The sequence below is a fragment of the Lynx canadensis genome, chromosome A2, assembly GCF_007474595.2.
Source record: "Lynx canadensis isolate LIC74 chromosome A2, mLynCan4.pri.v2, whole genome shotgun sequence".
Classification (NCBI taxonomy): domain Eukaryota; kingdom Metazoa; phylum Chordata; class Mammalia; order Carnivora; family Felidae; genus Lynx; species Lynx canadensis.
Genome location: NC_044304.2, coordinates 15,452,594 through 15,471,196, shown reverse-complemented (window position 1 = coordinate 15,471,196; position 18,603 = coordinate 15,452,594). Strand labels below are relative to the sequence as shown.

The 18,603-nt window shown below is 55.4% G+C and overlaps 1 protein-coding gene across 1 annotated transcript in view; it reads left to right on the top strand.

Moving 5' to 3' along the window:
• Nucleotides 1-273: 273 nt before the first annotated feature.
• Nucleotides 274-18,603, top strand: part of SLC6A20 (solute carrier family 6 member 20) — a 37,977-nt gene continuing 19,647 nt past the window's right edge. Inside the window, exons 1-3 of the mRNA XM_030305768.1 lie at nt 274-403; nt 15,734-15,874; nt 17,334-17,425. Of these exons, the coding sequence (XP_030161628.1) occupies nt 283-403; nt 15,734-15,874; nt 17,334-17,425 (354 nt within the window). The 5' untranslated portion in view covers nt 274-282. The remainder of the gene's footprint in view (nt 404-15,733; nt 15,875-17,333; nt 17,426-18,603) is intronic.

The following is an 18,603-nucleotide window of genomic DNA, read 5'->3' as shown; positions in this document are numbered from 1 at the left end:
CCCAAGAGCCGCCGCGCAGCAACACACCCCGGGCGCCGCCCCCGTGCCGCGCAATCCCGGGCACCTTCCCGGCCGCGGCGGCCCCGGGCGGGGTGGGGCCCGCCGTCATCCATTTACCAGCCTCGCCCCTCGGCGGGCGCGCGTTAATGAGATTAGCAATTAAAAAGCGAGCGAGCCTGTGGCGGCGGCGGCGGCGGCGGCGGCGGCGCCACCACAGGGCCGAGCGGGCGGGACGCGCGCGGCAGCCGCGCTCCGAAGCAGCCCCACGCCGAGCCCGCGGCCATGGAGAAGGCGCGGCCGCTGTGGGCCAACCCGCTGCAGTTCGTCTTTGCCTGCATCTCGTACGCCGTGGGCCTGGGCAACGTGTGGCGCTTCCCCTACCTGTGCCAGATGTACGGCGGAGGTGAGTGCGCCGGAGGGGGTGCGCGCCAGCCGGCGCTGGGCCCGTGCTCCCGGCCGGTAAACTGAGGCGCGCCGCTGCCCAGCTCTTCCCCCAGAGCCGCCCTCGTGGCGGGGGGGATGCTCTCTGCAAGCCCCCAATCCCATCCCAGGGGCGGCCCAGCGCCTCACACCCTTGCTGAGAGCCCTAGGAGGGCCGGGGAGCGTTTTCTCCCTGGGGCAGTAGTCTGAGCAAGCCTTCCCTTTACCTGGGAACAGTGAGCAGGAAATTGGCTTGCTCGACAGAAACTCCTGACACCAGTTTTCAAATCAGAAGCGTATTCCCAGCAGCGCGATTTGAAACTCCGGGTCAAAGGGTCTTCAGCCAGCTGTTTAAATCTTTTTGTTACAGCATTGGTTTGGGTTTGGAACCGCAGGTGACAGGACAGGCAAGTCATTGCAATTCTGTTGTTTCGGGTTTGGTTTGATTTGACAAGTGCTTCCTCTGACGCATCATGCACACTCACCAGCCAGACCAACACACGCACCTCATTTTCCCTTAACGTTACAGAGCGCCGGGGACACCTTCGTGACATGCCACGGAGCCTCTGTGCATGCGGTTGTCGCTTTGGAAGGCAGTGTGTCAAGAGGGGTTCAAGCCTCAGCATTGAACAGTTTTTCCTCCTCGGTTCCATTTCTAGAATTCTACCTGAAGGAAATGATCAGAGTTCTGACCGAGGGTGGAAGGATGGTCTCGATCTTTTTTTTTTTTTTTTTCACATTTTATTTATTTTTGAGAGAGAGACAGAGACAGAGTCAGAGCACAAGTGGAGGAGGGGCAGAGAGAGAGAGGAAGACACAGAATCCGAAGCAGGCTCCAGGCTCCGAGCTGTCAGCACAGAGCCCGATGCTGGGCCCGAAGCCATGAATCGCAAGGTCGTGACCTGAGCCGAGGTCAGTTGCTTAACCGACTGAGCCACCCACGTGCCCCTGGTCTCCATCTTTTAATAAGAGTAAAATGTTGGAAACTTCCTAAGCCCTTGGGGCACCTGGGCGGGATCTCACGGGTTGTGGGTTTGAGCCCCGCATCGGGTTCTGTGCTGACAGCTCAGAGCCTGCTTGGGATTCTCTCTCTCTCTCTCACTCAAAAATAAATAAACTTAAAAAAAGAAGAAGAAGATGAAGAAAAGAAACTTCCGAGCTGTCAACTAAAGGGGTTGGTTCAGTAAATTATGGAACATCCATGTAATGGTGTTCTTTGCAGCCACTAAGAAGGAGTTTTCAGAACTTTCGTGTAAGTTTTCTCCTGTCATATTCAGTGGAGGGAGGGGAAGCCAGAATCAAAATTGTGTAAAAGGGATGATCTCAGTTATGTTGAAAAATATGCCAAGAAAAGAGACGAGGAAAAAAACACTCCAAAATATTAATAATAGTTATCTCAGAGTGATTTTTCTCTGCTTTGTACTGTGTGTGTGCATGTGAGTGTGTGTGTGTGTGTGTGTGTGTGTGCACGTGTGCGTGTGTGTGATGCCTTCTATAATCAGAAATGTTTTTCACCATGAAGGACAATAAGAGATGTTAGACCAAAGGATTCACAAAGCGTAACCCGTGTAAGAAGGACCAAGACATAAAACACTGCTCCCCCTCCCCTTTCCCCACCAGCTCAAAAACAAAACAAAAACCCAAAACTTGACAAAAAGTCAATCCATGGAGTTGTTTGGTTTTTTTTTTTTTTTTTTACATAGCGAATCTTAACTCTCTGATTCCTTTATTAAAATTTTTTAATGTTTACTTATTTATTTATTTTTAATTAAAACAATTTTTAAAACATTTTTAACGTTTACTTTTTATTTTTGAGAGAGAGAGGGAGACAGAGTGTGAACAGGGGAGGGTCAGAGAGAGAGGGAGACACAGAATCCGAAGCAGGCTCCAGGCTCTGAGCCGTCAGCACAGAGCCCGACGCGGGGGCTCGAACTCACAGACCTCGAGATCGTGACCTGAGCCGAAGTCGGCCGCTCAAGTGACTGAGCCACCCAGGTGCCCTTCTCTGATTCCTTTATTCATTTGAAGGACATAAATACATTATAATTCTTCGAAGGGCCTGTGTTGCCATATGTTGTAACAGCTTCATAACTGACTTTTCAAAGAATTGTCAGCATGAGGTTTCCTCGTCCTGCTGTGCTCGGTACACCCAGCCATGAGACCTCTTTCCTGGCTGCGTGTTTTCCAGCCATCGGCCCAGGTGAGCCTTGCTGTCACATGGCTGTTTAATTCCTTGTTAATAACAACACCGTCCCCTGAATCGTCTGCAGGTGACACAGGTAGGCTGGAGTCGTTCTGGAACAGAATATATGGAGGGAGTTGCTGGGGACACCTCAAGCCCTCCGGGACCCAGAAAAGGAAAGAAGAAGAAACCCTAGGGGCGCCTGGGTGGCTCAGTCAGTTGAGCCTCTGACTCTTGATTTCGGCTCAGGTCATGATCTCACGGTTCATGAGTTCGAGCCCCGTGTCGGGCTCTGTGCTGACAGTGCAGAGCAGAGCCTACTTGGGATTCTCTGCGTGTCCCTCTCCCTCTCTGCCCCTCTCTCGCTCGCTCTCTCTTTCTTTCAACATAAATGAATAAATTAAAAAAAAAAAAAGGGAAGAAGAAATCCTGGGTCTGGTACATAGTGTATACTTGGGCTGGATGGGTGGATGGATAAATGCTGGCTGATGGATGGGCGGGCACGGAGGAGAGGACGGGTGGGTGGCCGGCTGGAGGCGTCCGAGGTGGGCAGGTACAGGCTGGGCCGGTGACACCCCCTTAAGCATAAGTGTCTACAGAATAAAAGACGAAACAGCTTATCCAGGCACAGTTAGGACTTCGACACCCGACACCGGCCCCTATTTCCACCCCATCGTCTGCTATCCGTTCATCTTCTAGTCCCGCCAACTATTCTGGACCACTTCTCTGTCCAGAGAATGGGTATTCCCTGCCTCTACACTTTGCACGAGGTTATTTCCTCCCCCTGGGAAGCCGCCGTTAGCCTGGAGCCCCCTTTCCCGGTCTCCCCCCCAGCCCCACGCTGTGAAGAAGCAGGGTCAGAAGAGGCGCCGGTGAGTATTTGTTGGACGGATGAGCAAGCTCTGTTAGGAAAAGCGCAGGAGACGCGAGGTGGGGTTGCCGGTGGTTTTCCCCAAGCCTTGCCCTGCCCGGCAGTGTCACCTGCTGATAGGTGACATATGTGGCCCCAAATCCAGGCCGTTTGCAGACCCGCTGTCTTCCCTAAAGCTAAAAGGGAAGTCAAGCACCTCATGAGAGTCTCCAGAGGAGTGTTTAACCTTCTAAATGACCCACCACCTCCCGCCAACAAAGAGCTTGTTTATAAACTACAGAGCCAGGCTGTGCCGAAATACTTCCCGGAATAAAACGGATTACGGGTCCGTGCGCCCTTCCACAGGGCTGTGCCTGTGACCCGGAGGCTTGTTCCCGTCCTGCCCTTCCGAGCCAGGCCCAGCACGAGGAATGTTAATTCGGAAGATTACATTCCGGGTACCAACCCCCGCCGTTCAGCGCCCCGGCGCTTGGCAGACGTAAAAGACAGCACAAAACCCCACCTTGAGCGAGTCCCCTGGCCTCGGCGACCGTGTCAGGGTGGGAGACCGTGTGGTTCCAGAACGGAGCCGGGACACGAACGCGCTGCGCACACCCGTGGGGAAACTAGATACCCCAGCGCCTGATTTGTACGTAAAGGCGCTCGAGTCGCGAAAGAAACAGGGACGCCTGAGAACAGTGGTGTGGCTGGTGGCAACGTGGACGTTTTTCCCCTAAGTCTTCTATTATATTTGAACCGTGAAGAGGAAGAAATCGGAGGACACCTGCCTGTGTTGTGGTTGGATGACACCCAGACTGGATGTCCCATGTCCCCCCGAAGCCCCTCCTGCACCTCCCTTCCCTCCTCTCTGGTCCTTAGAGCTGTGCGTCTCCAACTGTAGCCTCCCTGGGGAGCCCCATAAAGTGCAGGTCTGTGGCCCCTGCCCCCTGAGACCCTGACTCAGACCTGCGGTGAGGCAGGGACGGGATCTGCCTTTCTAACCAGCGCCTAAGGGGTACGGATGCTGCGGGGCCACGGAGCACAACTTGGATGAAGGTCAGGGTTGCTCCTGTGCCCCCCAGGGCCACCAGCTGCTGGGAGCCAGGTAGTCGGGTGCTGGGAAATGTTGATCAGCTGCCGGGGACAGGGTGGGGGGGGAGGGGCGGGGGGGAAGTAAGACCTCAAGTGTAGCATTTGATGATAATCGCAGTGCAAACGCTCCCTCCAGGGCTGATTTCACACTGTGATGGTCCCAGCAGGTGGCAGTGGCAGAGATGTGGGCAGCTGGCTCTCGTGCGTGAGCTGGCCCCAGCGGCCCCGCGCGCCCCTGCAGCCGCAGCCCTCCAGGCCAGCGCCTGGTCTGGGACCGAGCCACACGTATGTGCGCGCATGTGGGTGCCCGCGTGGGGCGGGAAGCTGAGTTTCAGGGCTTTGTCGTCTGTCGAACACATGAAGGTTCCAAGGTCGGCTCCCGAGGCTGGGTTCCGGCCGTGAGGCAGTGTGGTCAGCGAGTCCCTTGAGGAGCCACGTCTGGTGCCCGGGCTGGGGTTTCGGGACTCGGTGCCCCGGGAGACAGCAGCGTGCGAAGCGTTTCCGGCGGTCGGTGCTGTCACCCCCACTTAGAGGTGGGGGACAAGTCCAGAGAAGAAAAAGGGGCTCCTGGAGGTGTAGCTGGGGCTCAGGCCACTCCTGCACCCGAGCCAGGGCTCTCTCTAGGCCCCCCACGTCGGGGTCTCATCTTCTGATCCGAGCAGGCCAAGAGTGACTGCGGTAGATGGGAGTCCCAGGCCTGGACTCGCCGTGACTCAGGGCACTTTACTTTCCCGCACGGTCTGCTGTGCACGGAGGGGGCCTGGCCCAGCACCTGCTGTCTGCAGTGTCCCCAGGGGAAGCCCTAGGGGCCATAGGTGGCTGTCAGGCCAACCCCCTCTGCGCCTCTGCCCTCCCCCCAAATGTCTGCTGCCCTCCCTCTGCTGGGCGTACCCTGTACTCCTCATCCTCTCCAGGAGACCTCCTCCTCCCTCGGTTAAAAGGGACTCTGAAGCCATGTCTTACCGTGCACAGCACCTGGCACGTGGCTCAGACACAGCTCACCCCCGTCCCCCACGGTGGGGAGGAACAGCCAGGATACAGTGCCCACCTGCCCGTGGAGAAGCCTCAAACCCGTCTACACGTTAGCATCACCCGGGAGCTGTGAAACACGCCGACGTCTGTCCCTCCCCAGATCCTGATTGAGCCGGTCTCATGTGTGGCCTGAACATTAGTTTTAAAGCTCCCCAGGGGATCCTACTGTGCACGGGGATGAGAACCGCCGTCGTCTATCCTGTTCCAAACAGGAAGGAGAATAGAGAAGTACACGCTCAGCGATATAAACGTCCTAGGAATTAATTTCAGTCCTTCAACAAGTATTGAGTATCTGCTGCAAGCCAGGGGCAAAGGTGGTCATCGCCCTTAAGGGGGCGGCACCGTGGAAATGGCCCTTCGACAGGGGGGGCAGCAAGAGCTTCCGCGGACGGTTCTTTGGGAGGCTTCACTGAAATGACTCGAGGAAGGACTCACTGCCCGAGAGAACCCAGGAAGGCTCCCGGCCGTGGTGGCATTTCATCTAGGCCTTGACAGAGGAGTCCGAGCTCATCAGGTAGATTTAGGGACAAAAACCTTCCAGGCAGAAGAAACCCCCGTGCGCCAAAGACACAGAAGGGTATGCATCTGAGGGGAATGGCTGGAAACTCTACGTGGCCCGGACGTATGGGGTGGGTGCCGGGGCAAAGGCGGGAGGGGAGAGCAGGAAGGCGAGGAAGGTTCCAGCATGAACCCAAACCAAAGAACCCTCAATAGCTTCGCTGGGAAGTTAGAACTTCCCTTGGGGAGCAGAACCAGGATCTCAGGTGGGGAGCGGTACCCTCAGAGCCATAGTTTACAGAGACGGGGCCAGGGGCCGGGCCATGCTGGCACAGGGGGTGGGCAAGGAGGGGTGGGGGCAGACGAGCAAGTTTTAGACCAAGGCGTCAGGCAGGGTAAGGGCGGGGGCGGGGGGTGGGTACTTTTCATTTTTCTTACTTGTGTCTTCCTTCTCCGTTTCCCAAAAGTTGACTGGTGTCGACTCCAAATAACAAACTTTTGGGGGAAAGCCAAGATGGAAGGGGTCAATGAGGAGGAGGAGAAGGCCTTGGGGTGGAGGGGCGCAGAGGATAGGACAGCGCTCCTCAAAGTGTGGTCCCCACGCCAGCAGCTTCAGCCTCCCCTGGGGATGTGTGATCCGTGCCCCTTAAACTGAACACGTACACACCCCAAGAAGAAAAAAAAAAAAATCAGGTTAAAAAGTCCTCGTGTGGTTTGGTAGAGACCAAGGTGTCTAAGTAGGAAGAGAGCATGCGTCCGAGCAAACCTTCCCCTGAAAGTGGCTGCATCTGATTGTTTGGGTCTTTGTTGGTCTCAAAGGCCAGAGCGAGATTCGCGGACATAAATGCCATACAGAGAGAGGATTTTCTCTTTGTCGTGAGCCTCTTGGGAGCAGCAAACAGATACGGCGCTGGCCGTGATAATTAGAAAAATAAGCAGCAACGTGTTCTAGAAGGACATACGCGCGTGTGTGTGTGTTGGGGGGGGTCCCAAATGTGATACGTGTTCATGGTAGAACATTTGGAAAATTAGAGAAATATACAAAGAAAGAAAATACAAAACCGTCCCCAATTCCAGTACCCAAGGTCATGCCGTTACACTTTTTTTTCTTAAAAAAAATTAAGAGCATGTTTTGTATGTAATTTAGTGTCTTGCTATTTCTTACCTCACCTCTGACCATCATATCCAAAACCGTTCGATACTCTTTGAAGCTATGAACTTAAAACGGCTCCGTGCGGGTCCGTGGACATACGGAACAGCTTATGTACCCATTCTCCAGTGTGGAACTTCGTCTCGCACAACTTGCAAGCTGTATGTCTAGGTGGGAAATACATTTGCATCAGTGGTGCCTCGGGACCGTATGGCTCCTAGCACGAAGGGGGAGAGGGCCAGCTAGAGACCCTCCCCCATGTCCTCTGCTGATTACAAATGTCTTGAGCCTGCTCTTGACCCCCCGGAGGGTGCACCAGAGGTCTTTCTGGGAAGTAAGTACTTTTTGTAGATATCAGCCAACTTGTCCTTGTGAATGGCCGCTGGGGCTGCCCGACGCGGTGAAACCCCCACCTCAGGGGGGTGGGCTTCCCTGGCGAGAGGGACAGGCGTCCACCCTGCTAGAAAGGGCTGCTCTGTCCCCTGGGGTGCCCTTCTCCTCTCAGGGTGCCTCTCTCCTCCCCCTGCCCGATTTTCCCTCGGATTCTGGGAGATGGGCATAAACTTCCCGCAGTTGGCCACTCTGTCAGGTCTAACTTCTCAGCTGCAGGTGGGGCTGAACGACCGTCGTGTTCCGTGGGGCGAATCTTCCAGGCTGGAACACTCAGACCTGTGTCTCCGGACCTCCAGACAGCCCACCGTTTTTGCTCCCTGGTGCATAGGACACGAGAGCTCACAAAACTCAATTTTTCTTTTTTTTTTTTAACCTGGGACTAGTGGGGCCTTTCAGGAACGCAGCCAGGGAAGCGTCTGGTAGAATTTGTTACTGTTCCGGATGCTGTCTTGGCAGCCTTCTGTCCTGCGTGGTTCTCCCTAGAGACACAGGAAGTGCTTGGGCTTGCCATCCGTGCCTCATCGCCTGTCCTTTCCACTTTCTCCTTTCTCCTTGAGCTACAGGGTAATTTCTAAAGGTTGTGGGGTTTTGTTGTTGTTGTTTGTTGGGTTTTTTTGTTTTGTTTTTGCTTGTTTTTTGTTTGTTTTGCTTATTGCCTCCATTGGCTTTAAATTCACCTGCCGTATGTTTTTCATCTTCAGACATTTCTTCTTCTTCTTAGATTATCCTTCATCATCGTCCAGTGCTGTTCCATAAACACGGGGTCCTCTCGGCTCTCCTAAGAGAAGGTACTAGAAATTTGCTAACACATTTCTTCTGTTTCTCATGGCAAATCAATTTCAGAGGAAGACAATTGCTCTGATGCCTTAGAGTGGCCCTTGTATTTTGATCTACAGTGTATTATCGTAGGTGCAAAGGTTTCCTTCTGAAGGCTCAGCCTTTCTGAGGGAGGTGCAGGCCAATACAGACTTGCCCAAGGTCTATATTAATACAGCCACAAAACAAAGCGAGAGTTCAGAGGAATCTTGGATGAAATCTTAGCAACATGATGAACTGTACCAGGCCTGTCAACTCTCTCTGGTAATAGCTTCCCATATTGCCCACCCAAGTAGAACCACCATCAGAGAGCCACTTACCATCAAGCAGTCACTCAGCAAACACTTACTGACCCCCTACTCCATATCCGGCCCTGTTAGGGGCTGGAGATCCAACTGTGAGCCAGGCAGACCCCGTCTCTGCACTTGGAAGCTGTTTAGGGAAGTAGGGGTGGAGAGAGCGGTAGACAGTGAGCAGGGACTGTGAGGGGGGCACCCCACTTACCTTTGGGTGACCTGCAAAGGTTTCTGGAGGAAGTGATGTGCGTGGAAGTTCTGGTGAGGCCTGAAGGATTCTGTCCTGCCTCCAACAAATATTCCCGGGGCTCTGTTCTCTGCCCAGCGCCGCTCACTCTGTTCTGCACAGACCAGGGAGCAAGAACATCCGTGCTAAGGGGAGACAGACACCAACTAGTCAAAGTCACAGCAGAATTTCACGTGGGTAACTGCTCAGAAGGAAGGTCCAGCGGGGTGAGGGGTTGAAGGCTCACTGTGGCGTGGGGACTGTTGTCACTGAGGCAGACCGGGAAGGCCCCTCTGAGGAAGGCAGGTTCGGCAGAGAAATGAGAGAAGGCAGAGAGCGGTCCAGGCTGAGGGAACAGCCAGGGCGAGCGTGCAGAGGCCGGCCCCACAGGAAGGGCCCCGTGGCTGCAGCGGCGTGAGGGAGGCCACCAGCCCCATGCCGCAGAGGCCAGGGGCGGGAGTGCGGGTGTTATTCTAGGTGTGAGGAGAAGCCAAAGACGGTTTGCCCAAGTGGGAGGGCAGGGGGCTTCTCTGACAATAAGCTGTTGCGGGCAGCTGTAGAGCGGACGCGAGAAAACCACCAAGAGGACTGCGGCCGAGACATCATGGCGGGTGCTGGGGAGTTGGCCGTGAGCAAGAGTTCTCCAGGCTCAGAACTGTCTTTATATCCTCGGAATATGTGTCCTCAGTGACTGTGAACATCCACCTCACCCAGAGTGATGCAGACGCCCACGGGGCCGGGCCACCCGCTTGTCGTGACCCATCTCGGCTCAACAGGCCACCCTAGAACTTAAGGACTTAGAAGGAAGGATGGAATTAGAAAGTCGCCGAGCGGCAACCAACACGGAGACTGTTGTTCCCGGCAAGATTCCAGCTAAATCTAGAGGGCACAGGTCTGGTGGGCAATAGGATGGCTATCTCATCTCAGAATATCTCCCGGCAAGACACGGAATCGTTTCTAAGGGGCACACAGGAACTTTCCCCAGAGATACCTGGCAGACCCCACCTTGGCCAAGTGAGCAAAGTTAACCTGGCCGGGAATGGGGCGAAGCAGCATCACGTGCCTCTGCACAAAGACCCAGATCGCTTCAGGGTTCCTGCCAAAACCCAAAGTGAGGGACGTTCCACAGAATAACTGGCTAGTACCGTCCAACAGGTCAAGGTCATGAGAGACAAAGAGAGCCTGGGAGGCCGTCCTGTCGAAGCCGACAGACGAGATGTGACCTTAGATGCCATGCGTGATGGTGAGACCAGAGGGAGGGCAGGGGTGGGGTCGTTGGTCAAATTGCAATAGGGGTGGGGGGGGAGTAGTGGCTGAAACAGTGAATTCTTTCTCACAGTTCTGTGGGTGCCTGGGAAGTTCTCTGCCGGCTTCATCAGGCCTGGCTCTCATGGTGGCATCCACTGGCGGCTGGAAAGCCCTCACACGCGCGCGCTTGGTGCTGAGTTGGATGGGCCCTCGGTTCTCCTCCAGTGGGGCTTTTCATCCCCGGGTCCCCTGGACCGGCTTCCAAACGTATCAGCCTCAGGGCACGCACTCCAAGAGGTGGTGGTGAGGCTGTAGGGCGTCCTGAGGCCCAGGCTCTGGAACCATCATGGCGTCCTTTCCCCCACATCCTGTTGGACAGAGCTGGTCCCAAGAGCAGCCCAGATTCACGGGCGGGGGAGACAGGAATCCGTTCACAGGAGCAGCTTCAGGGAATGTGCGGCCATATTGAATCTCTCACAACGTGCCCCATCCAGACACATGGGAGTGAAGGCCTTTGCCTCTCCCTGATGATAGGGTCTCCTCATGCTAAGGCAGTGTCAGAGGTTTTATTTTATAATTTAATTAAATTAAATTAAATTTAATTTAATTTAATCTAATTTAATATAGTAAGCTTCACACCCAGTGCAGAGCCCAACACAGGGCTTGAACTCACAACCCTGAGATCAAGAGTCAGACGCTTAACCGACTGAGCCACCCAGGTGCCCCTCAGAGGTTTTACATCAAAGGAGCATGGGGAGCACTCCAGTGGGAAGAGGGTTGGTTAGTGGGCTTGTTTTCCAACTGATCACAAAAGTGATTTTTCTCTTAGCGAGATATATTTACGTGCGGAAAAATACTTTTGTTGGTGTAGTTTTATGAATTTTTTTTTTAATTTTTTTTTCAACGTTTATTTATTTTTGGGACAGAGAGAGACAGAGCTTGAACGGGGGAGGGGCAGAGAGAGAGGGAGACACAGAATCGGAAGCAGGCTCCAGGCTCTGAGCCATCAGCCCAGAGCCCGACGCGGGGCTCGAACTCCCGGACCGCGAGATCGTGACCTGGCTGAAGTCGGACGCTTAACCGACTGCGCCACCCAGGCACCCCTAGTTTTATGAATTTTGATGAACGTATGGTTGTATTCCCACCACCGAGTAACACCCCTTACTGTCAGCCCTCCCATTCCCAACGGCCCGCGGCCACAGGTCTGTTTTCTGTCCCCCCAGGCTTGCCTTTCCCAGAATGTCACATAAATGGAGTCGTACAGCCTGTAGCCTTTTTTTCTTTTTTTAACATTTATTTATTTTTGAGACAGAGACAGAGCATGAACGGGGGAGGGTCAGAGAGAGGGAGACACAGAATCCGAAACAGGCTCCAGGCTCCGAGCGGTCAGCACAGAGCCCTACGCGGGGCTCGAACTCACGGACCGTGAGAACATGACCTGAGCCGAAGTCGGCCGCTTAACCGACTGAGCCACCCAGGCGCCCCAGTCTGTAGCCTTTTGAATCTGGCATCTTTAACTCGGCATCATGCTTCTCAGAGTCTCCGATGTTGCGGGAATTAGTAGTCTGTTCCTTTGTACTGGCTGAGTAGTATTTCATCGTGTGGATGTCCCAGAATTTACTTATCCACTGACCCGCTGGATGCCAATTAAGTTGTTTCCGGTTTCCAACAACTCTGAAGGGAGCTGCTGTAAACATTCACATACAGGTTTTTGTGTGAGCATACGTTGTCATTTTTCTAAACACGCTGGAGTCAACTCGCTGAGCTGTAGGGTCGGTGAGTGAGTGCTTAGCCTCACAAGAAACTGCCAAACCGCTTCCCAGAGTGTCTACACCATTTTAAGCATTCCACTAGCGACGCGCGGGTGGGTTCCCCCCGGGGCCTCGCCAGCACTTTGTGCTTTCAGCCTTTTCTTACTTTAGCCGTTTCATCCCAAGAGGTATGTGGTGGCGCCTCATTTGGTTGACATTTGCTCGTTTTCAGAATACAAGCTGGTGTTGAGCATCTTTTCATGGGCTAATTTGCCATGCGTGTATTTTTTTGTACCTTCTTTGAACGGGTTTCTTTTTTTCTTTTTCATCATTGTTGAGTTTTGAGAGTCCTTTATAAATTCTAGGCACCAAGTCCTTTCCAGACACGTGTTTTGCAGAAGTCCCTCCCAGCCTTTGAGCTTGCCTTTTTCACTTTCTTAACCGTGCCTTTCACGGAACACCATTTTCAAATGAGATCTAACTCATCAGTACTTTTCTTTCATAGACAGTGCTTTCGACGTGGTAGCCAAGAGATCTTTGCCTCGCCTTACGGTCAGAGGGATGTTCTCCTGGGCTATCTTCTAGAAGCTTTATAGTTTTGAGCTGTGCACATAGGTCTGTGATCCATTTTGAGATTTGGGGGAGGAGGTATAAAATGGGAGATGGGGGTGGAGATTCGTTTTTTTCTGCATGTGGGCGTTCAGTTGTTCTGACATCACTCGTTAAGAAAATAGTGGCCGAGCAGATTCGCTGGGATCGTGCGTTTGGATACTCGGAGGATGGATAATGGAAATGACCGATGGGCAGGCCTCAAGAGCCCCCATGCTACCACCTGGGCACGGGCCTTGGATTTCCAGCTTCCCGTGGGCACTGGGCCATCAGCCTGGCCCTGTCAAAGACCTTGCCAGGCCTCCTGTGGTTACTGTTTAACGCCTTGGGGGAAAATGAGCTTTTTCTTAGAACCACTGAGGGTTTGAATGTTGCTGGGTTTGTAGGTGGCAGCCCCCTTCCAGTCCGAGAGCAGCCGGCCTCTTGGACTCTCTGTTGCTGAGAGGCACCTGGTAAGACGTCCAAACACGTTTCCCTGGGGCAGGAAGGGGGCGGGGCCTGGCAGTCATCAGAACAGAGTCCAGAAGTGAGAGGGTAGCGCTTGTCGTAGGCCCCCGTGTGAGCAGGGAGGACGAGGCCGGGAATGTGAGGCCCGGTGGTGCCACGCGCACGGCCGTGGCTTTCTCTCCACGGTGGGAGCTGACTCTGCCTGATCTCTGCGTGGCCCTGGTGCCAGCTACTCTCCTTCTGGGATCTCTGTCCCGAGGAGAGAACCGAACACGTGGACCAAGCTTGGTCCCACTGCTCTGTTGAGGATGGCAGGGACCCGGGCACTTGGGTGGCTCAGTCGGTTAAGCGACCGATTTCAGCTCAGGTCATGATCTCACGGTTCATGAGTTCAAGCCCGGCGTCGGGCTCTGTGCTGACAGCTCGGAGCCTGGAACCTGCTTCGGATTCTGTGTCTCCCTCTCTCTCTGGTCTTTCCCCGCTCATGCTCTGTCTCTCTCTCCTTCAAAAATAAATAAAAACATTTAAAACAAATTTTTTTTACATGATAGCAGGGACCTAGCTACAGCCCAGTGTCCGAGGACCAATGAAATGAATCTGGGTGTGTTTTCCAAGTGGGATGACGTACAGCTACACGAGGGTGACACAAATGGTCGTGTTGTGGTCGGGGGAGGAAAGCAGGCTCTGGGGCAACACGTAAGCACGACGGAGGCATTTTCGTAAATATTCGATGTTCACGGAAGCATACGTATTTCATTCTTTACCTGAACACTTTTGGAACCAGTTCCTTCTGTAACCTGCCCTTAATCCCTGCAGCTGTAATGTCAGGGTTTTATTTTAATCAGGAGTCCTGCCCTCTTCTCCTCTGGGACCTTTTCCCGGGTTCTCTGCCAAGTTGCTGGGAGCAGGGGGGAGGGATGAGCAGGACTTCAGGGAAGGAGGGGCGGGGCCCACAGGAGAAGCTTTGGGCAGAGCTGTGCAGGGCAGGGGTGTGGGGAGCCCCCAGCAGGCTGCCCGCCTCTGTCCAGGTGCCAGCAGTGGGGAGGGCTTCCATACTCCATCCACACCCCCTGGCTCCGTACTATCACCACAGGCTCTTATCTGCAGACGGCCCCGAGGAACTGGTGGGTTTTAAATTTGCGTTAGCCATAGTACTCTTTATTAAAACAAAATGTTAAGCTGAGGGCCACTGTATAAAACAGATACACATACAGTGGAGGTGCTCTGTAAAAGGAGATGGTGGCCTAGGCTCTGTCTGTTGAGGACCGCTTGTCTCCCCATGCGTAGACACCAAGCCCCTGCCTCTGCCATTGGTTGCTACCACAGAAGATGGAATAGGGTTTCTGGCAGAGGGGCTGGGGCAGCTGAGGCATTGAGGGAGGCACTCAAGGGGCTTGGGACAATGGCAGTTTACCACCCAGGATGGAAGTATTTAAAGTTTTTAACTGACAAGTCTGCATGTTATCACAGATAGATGGATGAACAGCTGGATGGAGAAAGAGAAAGATAGAAAGGATAGAAGGATGGATGGATGGACGGATGGGTGGATGGGTGGGTAGATGGATGGATGGATGGTTGGATGGTGAATGGATGGATGGATGGTTGGATGGTGGGTGGATGGTTGAATGGGTGGGTGGGTGGGTGGGTGGATGGATGGTTGGGTGGTGGATGGATGCTTGGATGGGTGGATGGATGGATAGGTGGGTGGGTAGATGGGTGAATGGGCAGATAGATGGGTGGGTAAGTGGATGGGTGGATGGATACTTGGATAGCTGGATGGATGGATGGATGGTGGGTGGACGGACAGATGGTTGGATGGTGGGTGGGTGGTTGAATGGGTGCATGGGTAGGTGGATAGATGGATGGGTGGGTAGATGGATGGATGCTTGGATGGGTGGAGGGATGGATGGGTGGGTGGGTAGATGGGTGGATGGATGGTTGGTTGGGTGGATGGGTGAATGGGTGGATGGATGGGTGGGGGGTGGGTGGATGGGTGAATGGGTAGATGGGTGGGGGTAAGTGGATGGGTGGATGGAATTGGATAGCGGGATGGATGGAGGGATGGATGGGTGGGTGGGTGGGTGGTTGAATGGGTGCATGGGTAGGTGGATAGATGGATGGGTGGGGGGATGGATGGATGCTTGGGTGGGTGGGTGGGTGGGTGGATGAATGGATGGGTGGGTGGATGGATGGGTGAATGGGTGGATGTATAGGTGGGTGGATGGATGCTTGGATGGGTGGATGGTTGGATGGGTGGTGGATGGTTGGTTGGATGGGTGGGTGGCTGGGTGGATGACGGATGGATGGATGGTGGCTGGGTGGTTGAATGGGTGGGTGGATGGATGGATGGTTGGTGGATGGTTGGTTGGATGGATGGGTGGCTGGGTGGCTGGATGGATGGATGGTTGGATGGTGGGTGGATGGGTGGGTGGATGGATGGATGCTTGGATGGGTGATGGATGAATAGAAGAAAATGGATACGTGACGTACGAGCGAGGGGAATGAAAGAACAGTGGGTTGTGGAAAAGGTGTGAGAGAGTGAGGGCAGAAGGATGGAGGATGAGTGGAGATGTGGGAGGATGAGTGGGTGGAAAGGTAGAAAGATGAATGGACAAGTGGAAAGACGGAAGGAAGGGAGGGAGGGTGGATGTGCATGGAGGTCAGGTGGGCTCCAGAGTTAAACTCATCGGTGATGGCCTGGTGTTGGCTCTGGACACCCGCAGGTAGTTTCCTGGTGCCCTACTTCGTCATGCTTGTTGTAGAGGGCATGCCCCTCCTGTACCTGGAGCTGGCAGTGGGCCAGCGCATGCGGCAGGGCAGCATCGGTGCCTGGAGGACCATCAGCCCCTACCTTGGTGGTGTTGGTAAGTGGGCACTCTCCTGGATCCTGGACAGCAGGGGGTGTGGGTGGGAGCCCGTTGTCTGGCAGGGCAGCCGGAGAAAGGGGCGAGCGCAAGGCCCAAGAGAGAGCCCTGGAGGGGGTGCCGCGGGATGTCGGCCGACGGGGGCTGGATCCCTTACCCGCAGGTCGGTGAAGAAGGGGGGGAGGCACACCCTCTGGGGGGGCCGATACCACACTGCTTCTCTTCCGTGAGCCACACCTGGCTCTTCTGTAAAAGGAAATAGCTGCCCAGCCAAGGAGCTGCAACTCAGTCTCCCAGCAACTACCGCTCTGGGAGCTCTAACTGCTCCTTGCTAATGATTAATAATGGCTCCTTCTCGGGAGCACCTACTACGTGCCGGGTGCCAGCCTGTATGATACCTGCACACGAGCTCGTGTTATCTTTGTCGCACCACCGAGGGCCCGTGGGGTGGCCCGTTAATGTCTCCGGTGCGGGGAAGCAGAGGGGCACATGGGTGGCGCGCTGGGCGTGCTGTGCATCCCGTGTCCCCTGAGTTCCTCCGAGCTGGTGCGTCCCCGGCGCCTCTCGGCGATGGTTAGTTAACCCGCCCTGCACAACCCTCACGTTCCAGGGCTGCCTGTGGGCGGGAGGAACTTTGGCCAGCCCTTGGCCACGGTCTCTTCCGCTCAGCCCGCCCGCCTCCAGCCGGGTAGGCAGGGAAGCAGAGCGGTGTTTCAGGAGCAAGGAGGGTGTGTGCTTGGCGTGGCATGTAGTCTCGGAGGCAGAAGAAGTGTGTCCGTGGCCTCGGGCATCATCTCTGAATCCGAACTGCCTCCTCATCGCGAAGGGCTGTTACTTTTTAACAAGGAGGTGTGTGGTTTTACGATCCGCCCGAGTGATCAATCGCGGAGGGCTTCTCAGAGGTGGCATTTGCTGCCTAATAGGAAAGATACCGGATGTGTGTGCCAAGCAGCGGCGCTGGTGAATGTTTAACGGCCAGCTCTCTGGGTGGGCGGGGGAGGGGAGGCCTGTTTGCGGCATCCCCTGATACCCGTGGTGTAAACACTTCCGCCCCGGCCAGTTTCAGACGGCCAACCAGATGTCCCCGAGGGTGGGGGTGGGCGGAGATGCGCCCGGTGGCTCTGGGTTGGCGGGCGGGGGGGGGGGGGCCGGTGTGGGCTCCAGGCCCCTCCACTCCAGACACCCCTCCACGTACCCCCGTCCCCAGCCACCGCGAAGCAAGGTTTGGCACAAGTGACTCAGCGTCAGGGAAGCCAAGGGGGGAGCACCTGTGACGTCTAGCATCAGGGTGGCACTTGTCAATGACGGCCTGCCTCTCATGCTAAGTTTGCTATTTTAATGCTTTTTTATTATGTATTTTTGAGAGAGAGAGAGAGAAACAGAGACAGAGGGCGAGCCGGGGAGGGGCAGAGAGAGAGGCGGACGCGGGAGTCCTCAGCGCGCGTCTGCCCCCTCCCAGGCCTCGCCAGCGTGGTGGTGTCTTTCTTTCTCTCCACGTACTACAATATCATCAACGCCTGGGCCTTCTGGTACCTCTTCCACTCCTTCCAGGTGAGCGAGCCCGTGCCAGAGCGGGCGCCGGGAGCGGGGCAGGGAGAGGAGAGCAAGGCCACGCCCCGAGGCGGGGGCGGGGGGGGCAGGGGTGAGGATGGGGGGGCGGCGGCCTCAGGGGCTTGGGGAGGCTGAGCACCCCACGCGAGCGGAGGGCTCCCGAGCCAGGCATCCACGGGACCCTGCCATTGTGGGTGTGTGCGCGCGTGTGTGCGCGTTTCTGGGGAGCGGGTTTCTGGCTTGCGTCACGTTCTGAAAGATGTGACCCCCCCCCCCTAAAGTATGAAGCACCGTCAGATGCTCCAGGGGAGGATGTGTGGATGGAGAGAGCCACCGAACCAGTAAGAGCAGGAGGACTTCCCCTGCCACGCCCCTCACCCCCACTCATGCCCCCTTCCCCTCCTCCTCCCCCTTCCAGCTCTGGTCGCTTGTCCTCCCAGCCTCCTGGCTCCAGGCGGAGCCCCCACATTTCCCTGCAGACCAAAGTTCTTCTAGAACGAGCGTCGGCACCCCTGTAACACAGCAGGGGCTACTCCCAAAGAGGAACACTTTAAACCTTATTTCTGATTCACGGCCATTGCTGACGCTCGTGGCAGAAAATGGGAAGGGGCCGAACATCGTAGAGAAGCGAGAACCCTAACTCCTCACTGAGAGGCGCTCTTTGTGTCCAAGCCGAGAGGAGTCTTCCCTTCTGCCGCCCGTGCTCACGGCTCTTCCTCGGCACCTGCCTTTCACTCTCGGGGACCCCCTCCCCGCTGCCCCCGGCTTGCCTTCCAGCAGCCTCCTCCGTCTCAGACAGAAGCTCCCCGGGGAAGACGCCACGCCCTTTGCCACCGAACCGGCCTTTGCAGGACAGACACTGTCCCCAGGGTCCAAAAGCAAGGCAGGGCCGACCAGGGACTGTGGATTAACCCCAACTTGTGGGGCCACACTCTGGAGCACTTGGGCACAGCCGTGAGCCTTTGGCGCCCCAAGGAATGCCCGGGTGAATGACTTCAGGAATCAGAACGTGGCATCTACACTCGGAAGATGCTACATCCACGCCCCACTCTGGCCACCCGGTCAACCCTACCCGGGTCGCCCCATGGGGAAATGCCTCGTGTGCATCCCTGACAGGAAGGGCTCTCTGCTCTGAGCTTAATTGCAGCCCCCATCTTCTCCCTGACTCCATGAAGACT